At 37.9% G+C, this 14,840-nt stretch overlaps 2 protein-coding genes across 10 annotated transcripts; one reads left to right on the forward strand and one right to left on the reverse strand.

The window, feature by feature from the left end:
- The first annotated feature begins 3,608 nt into the window (after positions 1–3,608).
- Positions 3,609–5,358, forward strand: LOC116213956 (release factor glutamine methyltransferase). The gene is made up of 3 exons (XM_031549120.1): positions 3,609–4,507; positions 4,646–4,891; positions 4,990–5,358. The coding sequence occupies exons 1-3, from the start codon at positions 3,665–3,667 to the stop codon at positions 5,119–5,121; spliced, it is 1,221 nt and encodes a 406-aa protein (XP_031404980.1). The 5' UTR covers positions 3,609–3,664; the 3' UTR covers positions 5,122–5,358.
- A 109-nt stretch (positions 5,359–5,467) lies between these two features.
- Positions 5,468–7,929, reverse strand: LOC116213957 (heavy metal-associated isoprenylated plant protein 41-like). Of its 9 annotated transcripts, XM_031549122.1 has the most exons (5): positions 7,871–7,929; positions 7,525–7,771; positions 7,011–7,085; positions 6,892–6,928; positions 5,468–6,558 (listed from the first exon to the last, which is right to left on the reverse strand). In XM_031549122.1, the coding sequence occupies exons 2-5, from the start codon at positions 7,649–7,651 to the stop codon at positions 6,324–6,326; spliced, it is 474 nt and encodes a 157-aa protein (XP_031404982.1). In that variant the 5' UTR covers positions 7,652–7,771; positions 7,871–7,929; the 3' UTR covers positions 5,468–6,323. The 9 variants fall into 9 exon arrangements, 4 of the variants coding, with proteins under 4 accessions (XP_031404982.1, XP_031404985.1, XP_031404984.1 ...); XR_004158179.1 differs by having other exon boundaries at positions 7,011–7,090; positions 7,525–7,927; XR_004158180.1 differs by having other exon boundaries at positions 5,468–6,599; positions 7,011–7,090; positions 7,525–7,927.
- Positions 7,930–14,840: the final 6,911 nt, after the last annotated feature.

Below are 14,840 nucleotides of genomic sequence, written 5' to 3' on the forward strand. Positions count from 1 at the left end.
ATCTATATAACATAATGTATTTGAAATAAATGAGAAGATTTTATTATGTTTATAGATATTATTTAATAATCTTGAATTTTTAAAATAAAAATTAATGTTTCATAAATAAATATTAACATCAAAATAAGTATATATATTAGTATATATTCATACATAATATAAAATATGTTAGTATATGGGTACGTGGACAACCCTTAGTGTATATATATAGTAAGAAAAAGTATATATGAATTATATATTTTTGCATATATCTAAAACAGATTAGATAATATTTATAGATATATATGTATAATTATATTTCCTTTTCAAAAAACAAATCATATTTTTTCATCAAATAAAAGAAAACAAATCAGATTATATTTTATCTATATTTTATATGACAATTATAAATATAAATTATCACACACATAAATAGGAGCTTATTTAACTCTCAAGGAATACGCCTATAACTAGACACGAACTCTCGAAACTTTATCTTTCTCTAGATGCAAATGAGTTGATTAAATATATACTTTGATTTTCCTCTCGTTTTTATCGGAAATTTTCATTCTTTTATTTTTCTCTAACTCTTTACTTTTTTTCATATTCTTTTTCAAAATTTGTGATGTGAGTTTCAGTTCTCGAAAGGTATTGCTACCCAATATACATGCTCTCAGAAAGTAAGTTCTTCTTACCACTAACGTGAAGGTTGTCTGTTTATTTTATTATTTGTTTCACTTTTGACTCTCCAAGCAATTTTTCTTTTAAATTTTATTTTTCAAATTGGCGGAACTATCATGTACAATTCACGGGCTTCACGACTAGTTTTATATCTAGTAAAGTTCTTTTTAAAAAAATTGATATGGTCTAAACCTCTTCCAAATTTGCTAAGTCGATATTTGAACATTATTTAAAAGTAAATTTCTTATTTTTTATTATTTAGTCAATGACATTTCCAGGCATAGCAAGGGTGGTCCTCTAATATTATATAATATTATTATACCATCTTTCCAAAGAATTAATAGTAGTTGTGAAGCCCATGCGTTACACGGAATAATACACCAATCTAAAAAGCAATTATAATTAAAAATTAAAAAGAAAAATTCCTTCGAGAGTAAATAATGAAACAAAAGTAATAAAATAAACAAATGATCTTCACGTTTAGATGCAGACAAACCAAATTTATGAGAGCTTGTGTATAAGGGTAGCTGCTCGATGGATAAAACTCACATTACCAATCTTGAGAAATAATATGAGGAAAAAAACAAAATTTGGATAAAAAATAAAAATTGAAAAATTATGATAAAAATGAGAGAAAAATCAAAATATAAATTTAATCAACTTACTTGCATCTAGGGATATACATATGTTTCGAGAGTTCGCTTCTAGTTGTAAACGTATTGTTTGAGAGCTGAATAGGCTTATGTATATGTGTAGATAATTCCTATTTATAACTATCATATAGAATCTAGCTAAATTATAATTTGGTTTGTTTTCCTTTTTCGGTGAACAAATTTGAGTTGCTTTTTGAAAAGAAAATATAATTCATATATATCTATAAAATATTATCTAATATATTTTGTAAAATAGATATATATAAAACATATAATTTATATATACTTTTTCTTCCTATATATACTAAAGGTTGTCCACGTAACCATAAATTAATATATTTATATTATGTATACATATATATACTAATATATACTTATTTTCATGTTAATATTGATGCGACGAAATATTAATTTTTATTTTTATAAAAATTCAAGATTATTAAATAATATCTATACATATAATAAAATCTTCTCATTAATTTCAAATACATTATGTTACATAAATTATAAAAATTAAATAAATTAAGAAATCAAATTTTATGATAAGATATCTTTAAAAATTATTTTTATTAAAAATAATTCCGAAAATATAAATAAATAAATAAATAAAAACCTAAAAGATTCCTTTCATAAAATATATGCTAATATAAATTTATTATGATGTTAATATTGATGCGATGAAATATTAATTTTAATTTTAGAAGATTCGAGATTATTAAATAATGTCTATACATATAATAAAATCTTCTCATTTATTTCAAATGCATTATGTTATATAAATTATAAAAATTAAAGAAATCAAGAAATCGAATTTTATGATGAGATATCTTTAGAAAATATCTTTTATTAAAAATAATTCAGAAAATAAAAATAAATAAGTAAAAACCTAGAAAAATCATTTCCAAAAATATATACTTATATATACTTATTAAATTTCACTCAAAAATCGAGCGTTCTAAGGTAATCCATTAATATATTTATATTATGTATGAATATATACTTATTTTGATGTTAAAATTTATGTGATGAAATATTAATTTTATTTTAAAAATTCAAGATCATCAAATACTATCTATACATATTATAAAATCCTCTCATTTAATTCAAATACATTATGTTCTATATGTTATAAAAATTAAAGAAATCAAGGAATCGGATTTTATGATGAGATATATTTAAAAATATTTTTTATTAAAAATAATTTTAAAAATAAAAATAACAACCTAGAAAATTCCATTCATAAGATTCATATTGACTTCAATTGAATATCACCATAGTATCAAAAAGATTTTATAATATTTTCAGTCTTTTTTAAATGGAATATTATAACTGAAAATAATTTCAAAAGATTTTATTGCTAATTTCATAATAAAGGATAAGTTAAAATTTTAAAAACTCAAAAAAATTCGAGAAAGTTACATTCAGAAAAGGATCTTTCTGAGATCGTTCGGCCGAGCCACCTCGTACCTTGCTTTCATATATATATATATATAGATTTGTCACTAGTTAGTTTCGTCAAGTTTTCTTAGGTTGATTCATTTGATAAATAAATAAAAAGAATTAATAAAAAGAAAATATTATGTTGGTAGATTTTTAGAGAAAATCCAAGAGTTGGTGGGAAATTGTTAAAAGAAAGGAAGAGGAGGGAAAAAACGAAAGAAAAAACAAAAGTGGTCCGGCCACTTCACTCCACTCTTATTTTAAGACTGGATAACAATTTATTGTTCAACCAAGCCCTTAAGGCAAGTATGATTTTCGAGAAAATATTCAATGAGTATTACTCGTCCAAAGTGAATGAGTAAAGAACCAATCAGAGTATTTGTAAGTGGGATATGTGGACCCATTGTGAGGTCAGTTTTCCATTTTTAAGTATTTTAATTAGACGTTGCATATCCAGGTAGATGAATAATACTCACATAATATTTGCTCATGATTTTCAGTATAAAATCACTTCTAACAACGCACATAGCAGGAGTCATGCTTTAACAATAATGATAAGGAACTGAGATGAGTTTTTAACCCCTCATCAATGCCACCCACATTTCGCAGTCTGGTTGGGATCTATATAAACAGGCTCTAACATCTGCTTTCCAAATTCGAAGGTTAGGCCCAGTCTAGGCCCAGGCCTTACATCTCTCACTCGTGGGCCACCCCTACTATTGGGTTGGGGCCTGGGGGGGGTCCATGATTGATCCATTTTGCATAGTAATGGTATTTAGTAATAGTAATAATAATATTGATAATATTAATAATATTTGGGGAAGGGAAAATAAATAAACTTCAGTCAATCATCCATTCCATTATCCATGGTATCGCCGTAGCAATTGGCACTGGCAAAGGACGCGAATGAAATGAAATTGAAGGCGGTAAGATTCGTTGGTTCGGTTGGGGGTTTATCCTCTTCCTCCTCCTCCTTCCTCCGACTTCCACCTCGTTTCTTCCTCTTCCCCCACCAACGCCCACGGAGCATATCCTCCTCTGCTGCTCTATCTTCAGTCCCCCGGCTCCGGCTCTCCTCCTCCTCCACCACTTGGCCTCCAACCTCTCACTCTCACTCTCACTCTCACTCCCTGCTGCCGCAACTTCCCCTATTCCTCAGGCCCCCCAAGTACGCTGCCTCTCTCTCCGACCTCCAGATATGGCACGATTGGGCCAAGTCCCTGGCCGCCTCGGTGGGCTCCACCTTCCTCGACTCTGACAACGGACCCCACTCCTCCCTCCTCTGCAGAGAGCTCGGGTGGCTCCTAGAGGACGCCCTCCCAGAAGGCACCGACCCTTCTTCACTGCTTAGCCAGATGCGGCTGGGCGCCCCAACAGATCGAGTTAAGCTCAAGGTCGGCATCCGGGATCTCTACAGTCTTTGGAGGCGGAGGATTGAAGAGAGGAGGCCCTTCCAGTATATAGTTGGGTGCGAGCATTGGAGGGATTTGGTTCTGTCCGTCCAGGAAGGGGTCTTGATCCCAAGGCCTGAAACGGAGATCCTCGTCGATTTGGTCGCAGATGCCGTCGTCTCTAAGGTCAACGCACGATTGAACGACAGAGTGTGGGCTGATTTGGGGACTGGCAGTGGGGCCATTGCCATAGGAATTGCGAGAGCTCTAGGGAGCGGCGGCTGCCGTAAGGTCATTGCCACGGATCTGAGCTCAGTGGCTGCTCAAGTTGCTTCCTTTAACGTGCAGAGATATGGATTGCAGGTAGGTTAGCGCACGGGTCTACTTGCTGGTTGCATTGCACTTAACTGCACAAATTTGACAGATGGCATTGGGAGCATCGTCGAGTTGAGTTCAGTGTCTCATTTCTTATTGGTTTATATGTTTGTTTGAAACACACAGGACATAATTGAGGTGAGGGAAGGGTCCTGGTTTGAGCCCCTGAAGGAATTCCAAGGAAAACTGACGGGTCTTGTGAGCAACCCACCTTACATACCGAGCATGAATATACCGGGATTACAGGCTGAAGTCGGGAAACATGAACCGAGACTTGCACTCGATGGTGGTGCCGATGGCCTGGACGATCTTCTCCATCTCTGTCATGGTGCCGCTTCGATGTTGAGGCCAGGCGGATACTTTGCTTTCGAGGTACTCCTTCTTCGGCTGTTTTAATCAATGGCGAGCAAATCCCTTTTCTCTTCGGCTCTTGATCTTACTTAGACAATTATGTATCTTGCTTGTTGCAGACAAACGGTGAAAGGCAGTGCAAGTTTCTTGTAGATTACATGGAGAACGAGCTCAAAGGAAGCTTCTTGGACATTCAAGTTGTCTCTGATTTTGCTGGTTTCCAGAGATTTGTAACCGGGTTCCGGCAATGATCTCAAGCATGGAATAAGGTTGGATAACTGGCAGACAATAATTAGGTATTATTGCCCATCGAAGTCTGGCCAGTTATCATTCCCGTGGGATGGGTCCTTGTTGTACAAGATTCGCTTTGACCCACCGTACATTTGGCTAGAACCTTGGAACATCTGACCAAATAACTTGGGAATTCTCGTTTCCCCTTGTACTGCTTTCAGAACTAAAAACAACAGGATTTCTTCCGGACTTGATAATCCTTTGAGCACAGACAGATGCATTAGATATTCTGTGTATAAAAGCGGGGAATAGTGCTTGCTGGCCAGATACATACAACTTTTAGCATATGATAAAATGGTCGAAAGATGCCCTCAAATAGCTCAACATTATTCATCTAGACGAGATGGTCAATTTAACATCCATAAGTTGAAGCAACTCTCCTTTAAGGTTAGGTGCTTGGTAGTAACAGTAAGCAGAATCGACACAACATAACAACATCTAAGGTCATCAACAGCAGTAAGCAGTAAGAACTGGCCCTAAGTTGAGGACAGAGATCTCCCACTCTGAAGCAGGCGAGGAAGTCTCCACTCTCCGGTGCATCTAATGTAACATCCGGTATTCGCAGAGGATATTTGAGGTCTAATCCCACAAAGCATTCTAGAATCTAACAGCTAGTTCAACTTTCTTAGATTAATTCAGATATTTGCAGAAGTTCCCTGCTGTCACTGGCACTCAATCGATGATCAGGAAGTAGTGACCGCCTTTGCAACCTTAAAGCTCTGAAGCTTTTTTGTACACTGAAGTTCATGCGCTGCATATAAGTCTCCATTTAAGGTTCTACTTGGGAAACTGGAATCGTATCTTTCAGCACACACCCCCGGGTAGTGGCCAGCCATAGAACTCCCTTGAACATCATAAAATGTTCCTGGAGCCTTCCTCGTGTCATGTAAGTACTGAATAGATAACCCTGGATATTCATTTCTAATGCTTATCTTAAATGGCAAAGTCATGTTTTCTTTTATGCGACCACTGCTAGCAGGAGCCAGATTCACATGCTCCGCTATCAAACCTACATTTGGAAGCTGTGCAGCGTGAGAATAAGTAAGACCAAAAGAATTCAGTGGCCGCTGCCCCCATGGGATTGGGGTCCCAAAACATTGCTAAGGAGGTCTTCCGAGGAGTATATGTGCTTTGTCCTCGATGCCTGGGACATCTTTATCGCTTAGTACGACAATCCGAACTTGAAGGTGCTACAGGCACCCAGGGGAAATGGTTTGTCACACCTCGAACCAGCTCCTTTCTTATGGTTATATTCAGGGTAGTCTTCCTTTCTAAACTCCATGCACTCAATCAGTTCCAGAAAATTCTGGGACGCAATGACCTCGATATTCCAATTGCTGAAGGGAGGACTGATTTTGTGGCTTACATGTACTTCACCATTGGAAGAAGCATGGCACCTGCATTTCAAAAGAATCCGTCCAGAAGTGCTCTATGCATGCTGAAGAAAAGAAGAAACTCTCATAAATTAACTGCGGTGAGGACAGAAGGGCAAGTATTCAAGAGCACAACGAGCTCTTTTGGTGGAAGCAACAAACGTTCAGTAGCATGTCAAGTTCTAAAGGATGGTTGTTCATGCTAAAAGGATTTTTGTAGCTGATGCTATCCAGGAGTTGGCAGCAAATGGCTTAATATCAAAGCTCGCATTGATCTGTTCGGGCTAACGATAAAAAAGGGTTTTTTTTTTTTTTTGGATAAGCTTTAGCTGAGAAAAGAAAGTGACAGAAGCTTACTTGATCATAAGCCTATTGTCTTCCTCCCCATAGAAGCCTGCATGACGAAAGTTGAAAATGATTCAATCGAATATCTGCAGGTGAAAATCAGTATACAATTTCAATTTCGTGGTGTCTACTCCATGTGTCAAGGAAGCTCCCAGCTCCTTCAAAATCCCTAAGTTTGATTTTGCCTTCTTGAATTTCTTCACCAACTGATCTGTCATAAAAATAACAGAGGCCAGTCAATAGCCAAGAAACAAAACAGCCCGTCCCAATCCCTCATCAGTCAGTCAGCCATTCATTCATTCATTCATCTTAGTAGATGGAAAACAAATACATATTTGAAGCAGCTGGTGGTTTTGTTTTGCATACAAACCAACACACACACACTCACACACACACAAACTTCTGTCTCAGTGTCCCTCTTATTTTTTCTTCCAGAAGATAAAAAAAAAAAATTAGTCCACCACGGCATTAATGGTGTTTGGCTATCATTGCCGCACACTCACAGGTGACCTAGAATTTGACTATCTGCTCTGCTGCTGCTGCTGATAGTAAGTGAATTGTCGGCCGGCCTATCTATTGCAAATGCAAACGCAGGGTAGACCAAGACCAGATGAAGAAGGAGACATTAATTAATTAATTAATTACCGTAGGTATCATAAGAAGTAGCATGAATGTTGGAGGCGGAGCCAAAAGCCATAGCCATAGCCAAGCCTTTAGAGAAAGAGAATTCACCCACTAACAGTATGCAGTGGTTTGATGAGTAGGGCGTCATCCGTTTCTATTCTTCCTCTTCTTCTCCTGGCCCAGGTCGTGCTATCTCTCCCGCCATCGCCATCGCCACTGCCATCGCCGGGGGTGCCCTGCTTCTCTTTCTTATGCCTTCTTGCTCATCCTGATTAACAAGAGGAGGGGGATTTTTTTATTATTGAAGCGCAGCGCCTGCGCCTGCGTCACCAGCACCAGAACCTGAAGAAGAGAGTGTGGGTTTTACTTTCGCTTTGCTCCTGTCCTGTCCCTGTCCTATTGTGATCGCTGGGTGTGCGTTGTGTGTCATGTTATCCTAAATATATATATATATATATATATATATATATATATTTTATTGTGGTGTAGATGTGTACAGTAGACGTTTTGTAAATTGCGAGTTACCAGAATGCCCGTGCCCCCCTCCCCCCCAAAACACAAAGGGTACGCATACTATGGCAATGCCACTGTTTAGATGATCTGATCTAGAAGGGTTTAATACTAGAATTCATTCATGTTCTCGAATTGTTCAATTGCTACTACTTGACTACCTGAATTTTCAAAATGAGAAATTTGATCCATTAATTTCAATTTCGTCTAACAGTTTGGTCATGACAAGAAGTCCTTGGGCAGAAATGTGACGTGAAAGCTGAGTTGTCTGAAACGGCATCAAATTTGGGTCATGTCTTCATCGAAACGACGTCGTTTTGCTTCCCGGACACCCAAAAACAAAACTACACCGTGCGACGTCAACTCCATATGATCGGTCGGACCCAAAACGACGCCGTGCTGCCTCAGTCGATCTTCTTCCTTGCAAAACCCTAATTTCCACAATCGGATCCTCAATTCCCAAATTCCATAAACCCTAATCCCCAAATTCACAAATTCCTCCAATCCAACCGAAAACCCTAAGCCCCAAATTCCATAAATCCTCCAATCGAATCCCAAAATCGTCCAATCGAACCGTAAACCCAAATCCCCAAATTCCCAAAATCCTCCAATCGAACCGTAAACCCTAAGCACAAAATTCCCAAATTCGTCCAACTGATTGCCATCCCAATTTGGAGTAGCTTGAATTGCAACTCACAAACACAGTGGGGCAGTTGTAATCACCATCAGTTGCGTGAGGATTCAGGCGTCTACCCAAGAGCACGAGAGAGAGCAGTTAGAGCATGTCCAATAACGAAGAGGGGTTATGTGATTGTGGGCGAAAAAAGAGCAATTGAAGTAGTAACAGTGATGAAGCTATCTACTGTCATTGTGAGCGAAGAGCTCTGAGGATGACTTCCGACACCAAATGCAATCCTAGGAAAGCGTTCTATAGGTGCCCACAGTAGAGGAACAAAAGTCTGAGCTGCAGTTATTTTCAATGGGAATATGAAATTGGCTTGGCAAAGTCCTCTCTTGACCAGAGGTTGATCAGTCAGCTTACGAGGAGGAATGCCGCCTATGAGCTACAGTTGAAAAGGGTACGACTTGTGAGTTTGATATTGGTTTTGTTGGTTACTGTTTTGGCATTGAAAGTGTGGAAGTAAGCTGGTCGTAGTTTATTTGGTTTGGCTAGGAGTGCATCTGGTCTGTTTTGGTTATGTTGTGATGGAAGTGGCCTTTGGCAATGGCCTTTGAAGTTGATCACTATGTTGGTAGTTGATCTGGGTTGGTTGTTGATCAATGTGTTGGAGTGCTAGTGTTAGTTGTCTGGCACGGGTAGATTATGCTTAGGAGTTGTTGGCACGGGTAGATGGTGTTGGTGTTAGTTGTTTGGATGCTATGCCATGTATAAACTGAAAATGTAGTACAACTACAATATCTAATAAAGAACCTCTTGTTGATATCAATTGTTTCATTTTGTTCCTGTTATGCCATTTATATCCTACTTTGCAATTGAGTCACTTAGATCCAACTGGTAACTAAGCTGAGAGCACTAGTATCCTACTTTGCAACAGAGCCACTTAGATCCAATCTTGGTATCAGTTGGCATTGCACAACACTTAAAACTTCTATCAGTTAGCACTGCACTGCACTGTACTGAGCACCATTCTTTGCAACTACTGAGCACCATTGTGTGTGACCACTGAGCACTGCACTGTACTGTACCTTGTCCTACATTGTACCTTGTCCTTAGCACTACACTGCACTGTACTGTACCTTGTCCTGTGCGACCATTGACTAATGCATTGAGCACAAACACCAATTGATTGTTTGTTATGACAAAATAACAACAGTGTAACTGAGCAAACTTTTGAACATCTTGAGAGCACTGAGCACTATTCTGCAAGTTTTGCAGAACAACAATCTCACATTCACTTCACTTAATGTAATCTCGTCTACAAGTATTTGCAGAACTGTTCTCCTACATACAGAACAAAGGAGAGAGACAGGAGGTGACTGTTAAATACCAACTGTGTACTAACACCAACTTTTGAACATTCTTGAGAATAATTGTTGCATATATTAACTTCCATTACAAGTTAAGAGTTCAATTGGTCAAACAAACATTTGAAGACCACAAAATATGGTACCAAGTAGTCAGAAAGTGACCATCTGACCACTACAAATTGCCCATTATGTCACATATACAAAATGTACCTAATTTCACATTGCATATACCATCAATATCAACTATACCAAAAGCCCAACCTAACCATGTCATCAACGATACGAAAAGACCAAAAGATGACTAAATATCAGTTCTTATGCACTTTCATATGTACTATCATTAAATATACCAAAAAATGTTTATGCTTCCATTAATGATTCCTGAGTTGCTGGTTTAGTTCTTCATGCTATTTCTTTTATTGAACCTGCGTGGAGCATGATTCCCGAGTTGCCAAATTATGGCTTGAGCTGGATGAGGACCTTTGAGCTTGCTTGTTTGCCATACTCCTAGTCGGCCTTCGAAGAATTGATAGTGTAGAGGAGACCCTGCTACATGACTACTAGTCACTGACCTTGGGGCAGGAGCATGCATTGGCATTGATGTAGGTATAGTTCTTGGCATTGGGGCAGGAGCATGACTGGAGGTGAGGGTGCTGTTGTTGTTAGAGGCCTGTGTGGGGGTGGCCTAACAGCTTGATGGTTGTTTCTGTGCAAGTTCAGGCCAGGTGTGTGGATGAAAACTAGAATGCTCTCACCTAGTTGGCCTGGCTGCATCCAAGTAAGGGTGCTTGGAGTTGGTCTTGAAATATGGATGCTCTACATAGTAAAATCAACTGTGAAAAATCAAAATAAGCACTACAAATGCACCCAAATAAGATAATGACCAAAAAAAAGATAAATACCTCTTGTGTTTGCACTGTTGACTCGGAAACAAGTGCATCATCGGCATGTTGTGTTATATCCACAGATTTACCCTGGGCAATGACATGCAATAAATAAAAATTGAAATATAATGTTGTCATCTATAAGTATTAAGTAAGTATGTATACCTTGTCCTTTGCATTTGCTTTTGTTGTTTTCTGCTTCTTCTCTCTAACTGTTGTCCTAGTACATCTAGTCTTGTTGTGGCCTGTGTTTCCATACTTTGAGCGTCTGGTACCCTTGTACTTCCTTTTGACCTTGTATGGATTGAGTGTTACACCTTTCTTCTTATCCCTTTTCTTTTTGGGCCTTCCACTACCCCTACCGTACTGTGGTGGTAAGATTGGATTTAGACCGCTCTTCTCCCATTGAGCATGTCCTCTCACTGAATGAATGAAAGGTGTGTAGATGGAATGCCATGTTTTTTTGGAGAAGTATGCATGGACAAACATTTTAGGCTGCTGACCATTGTGGCATATGTAAGCCACTGTACCATAACAGGGAATGCCACTTAGATCCCACTCCCTGCAAGAACAACTATTCTTATTCAAGTCGACTACAAATTTCTCACTTGGACTGTAGATTTGCAGCACTTGGAACATTGAGCCATCAGGATCCCCCACCCACATTGGATGCCACTTGTTCGCATGTTTGTTAGCATCCTCGAGCTTGGTTTGAGCTGCTGGAGTGATTGGATCATGGTAACTTTCAATTTCTCTCCTAGAATTATTCATCTTCACAGTCAAGTATTCTTTGATATCTTCCACTATCGTAATGATTGGTTGGCCTCTAAACTTGACTGCGGCTGCATTGAATTGCTCAGATACATTGTTCACCAACACTGGATTCTTTGTTGATGTACTGAAAGCTGCTCTAGTCCAGTGATGTACATCAAACTTCTTCAGGTAAATCCAAGCTCCTTCATTTATTTCCTTGATCTTATGTAAATGTGCATTGAACTCATTCATAGTCTTCGAAAAAGCACAGTCCCACAATAACCCTCTGAGCTCTTAATTTCTACATTGGTTCAAAAGATTTGCTTCCAAGTGCTTCACATAGAACCAATGTCTGGTTCTTAAGCATACTTCTTGAACTGCTAGCAGCAAACCCTGCAGATATACAAAATGGTTAGATGTGAAAGACATAAAGGCATAGTAATAATCACATAAATTACATATAGAAAATACCTTTTGCATATCAAATATCACTTCCCAGCCATGCTCATTAGGGTACCCTATATCCTCAAACAGTCTTATAAGAAACCACTTTCATGTTTCCTCAGTCTCCATCTCAACAACTACTTATGCAATAACATAGAAAGCCTGGTTCGGATCTTGAGTCGCTGCTGCTAATAGAGTGCCTCCATAATATCCCTTCAAGAAACAATCATCAAGACCTATGAGAGGTCTACAACCCCTTAATGCCCATCTTTTGGTTGTTTCAAAATAGATGTAAATTTTCTCAAATCTAGGAGGCAAACTATGATCCACCCTCTCGACACTTAACCTTGTAGTTGACCCAAGATTGCTCCTTTTTATCTCTTGACAGTAATCCCAAAGTGCAGCAAATTGTTCCTTCTCAGACCCTTCAATAATGTCTCTGGTTATTTCCAAAGATCTATACAACTTAATCTCCCCCAATTGAACCTGATAATTATAAGCCATGAATTTGGCTACATCTTTTGCTGTAATATTTGGATAACTCCTCATGGCATCCACTATCTTCTTTCCCACCCATTTTCTGTCTGCTAGAGGATGCTTCAAGACCCTGCTGCAAGTGTGAGTAGGATAGAAGGTCTTGATCCGGTAACCCCCCATCAGCCCATGAACAGAAATTTTCTACTCACAATGTTCCACAACACAAGCGGCACTACATCTAATCTTGTCGTTCTTCTTAAACTTCACAACTCTCTCAAGATATATATTATAGTCCTTCACAGTTTCTTTAAACAATTTAAGAGTGGAAAAGACCATTTCTAACTTCAAGTGAACCTCACCAAATGGTGCATGGGCAAAATCTGCAGGCACCATCCCATTGTCTTCGTCATCACTTCCTCTCAATATCTGATACTCCTCATTAATGTGTCTTTGATAATCAAATTCAGGTATCACAATATCATGTTCAACCCTCATAACTGTTTCTGACACTTCATTCTCTGAGGAAATGTTAATACCAATATTAGTTCTTCATTTTGACTTTCTCTGTCTTGAAGACTCGGCTACATCACTTGTAACCTTATCTACAAAATCAAATGCTTCTGCGAGATTTCTCATCATCATCCTCATTCTCTTCATACTCATTTGATCTAGCTTCGTATGTTTCATCCTTAATCCCATCAGAACCAGTCTCAACTCCATCCGACCGAGCATTCTCCCCTGACATTGTCTGACATTTACAAGAAAACAACAAATAAAAGATAGAATAAATAAACAAAACAGTGGCATCAACCCCAACACACAAGCATGGTCCACAACTAAAAAAAAGTTAACTCCTTTATGCTTGTCCACCTACCAGCCGACATATAAATGCCAAAACGACAAACAAAACTGAACAAATACCAACATTCGTGGTCCACAACCACTGGTCAACAAGAGGAACAGCATTTCGAATCTTTTATGGTAGAAAAGAGCAAACTTCATGCCATTGTAACATTCACTAACTTGGATAAATGCGAAATCGTCCTCGATTTCACCTTTACTCTATTGAATCAAGTGGGTTAGGCAGAAAAATAAATTACTTTTTCAACTTAACTCTGCAATTAGGTTAGACTGATAATTTTGGGGCTGATTTTCGCACCTGTCAACCCCTTCGCTAACAGAGGCAGTAGATGATGTCGTTTTTGTGTGGAACCGAAGGATGGCATAGCATCATTTTTTTTTCGATAGGTAGGTTGCCAAACGACGGCATTTTGCGTGTCTAAATCGGATTGCCCGGCTGCATTTTTGGGTTCACAGTTCGATTCAATTGGATAATTTTGGGATTCAATTGGGAGGATTTACGGAATTTGGGGCTTAGGGTTTTCAGTTGGATTAGAGGAAATTGAGAATTTGTGGGAATAGGGTTGATTGAATTTCGGAATTTTCCGAAAATTAGGGTTTCATTCTCGGAAGGAAGAATAGGCAGAGAAGACAACTGTAGGTTGCCAAGTCGATGTCGTTTCTAAGTCCGCCAGGGTAGCCGCCAAACGTTGCCGTTTTGCTTGGTCGGAAGGACCGAAACGCCGTCGTTTGCGTTCTTGGGTTTGCAGGCCAAGGTTGCACGGCGTCGTTTTTGTTTTTAGGCGTCCGAGAAGCAAAACGAAGTCGTTTCGTTGATGACGTGGCATAAAATTGATGTCGTTTCTACCAACTTAGCTTCCACGTCAGATTTCCGCTCAAGGACTTGACGTCAGCACCAAAGTGTTAGACGAAATTGAAAATGATGGATCAAATTCCTCATTTTGAAAATTCAAGTACCCAATTGGTGGCTATTGAATAATTCGAGGACTAAACTATTAGTGGTCTTGATCAAGAAGACACTAGACTGAATACATATATATATATATATATACATATATACACACACTAGTATGGTTGTTCGTGCCAGGCACGAAAAAATTAATAAATAAAATAATGTACAGTACATATATGATGAAAAATATATATTACTTGATTTATAGTTAAATTCTATTTCAATTTAATACAATAATTATAAAGTATCTGAAAATTTTGGCAATTCAATTATCCATGTTAAAAATACATAACGTATTTTTCGACCGACTCTTATTATGTCATTATATTAATGCATTTTATCCATAATATTATTGACTTGTTCAAGTTCCATGAGTAACAATTCATGTTTAAATACTTTATAAATCGACCAGTAAGATTAAAGTAAGAACAAAAATAAGACTCATCTTGTATTTTTTTTCTTAGTTT

This window comes from Punica granatum, chromosome 7, assembly GCF_007655135.1.
Source record: "Punica granatum isolate Tunisia-2019 chromosome 7, ASM765513v2, whole genome shotgun sequence".
Lineage (NCBI taxonomy): Eukaryota > Viridiplantae > Streptophyta > Magnoliopsida > Myrtales > Lythraceae > Punica > Punica granatum.

Excerpts from the sequence above, each read along its gene's own strand:
- LOC116213956 (XM_031549120.1), top strand. The coding sequence starts at position 3,665 with ATGAAATTGAAGGCGGTAAGATTCGTTGGTTCGGTTGGGGGTTTATCC. Across the intron at positions 4,508-4,645 it reads TGCAGAGATATGGATTGCAG|GACATAATTGAGGTGAGGGA; the intron begins GTAGGTTAGCGC and ends TGAAACACACAG. Across the intron at positions 4,892-4,989 it reads GCGGATACTTTGCTTTCGAG|ACAAACGGTGAAAGGCAGTG; the intron begins GTACTCCTTCTT and ends TGCTTGTTGCAG.
- LOC116213957 (XM_031549122.1), bottom strand. The coding sequence starts at position 7,651 with ATGACGCCCTACTCATCAAACCACTGCATACTGTTAGTGGGTGAATTC. Across the intron at positions 6,929-7,010 it reads GAGCTTCCTTGACACATGGA|GCTTCTATGGGGAGGAAGAC; the intron begins GTAGACACCACG and ends TTCGTCATGCAG. Across the intron at positions 6,559-6,891 it reads GACAATAGGCTTATGATCAA|GTGCCATGCTTCTTCCAATG; the intron begins GTAAGCTTCTGT and ends TTTGAAATGCAG.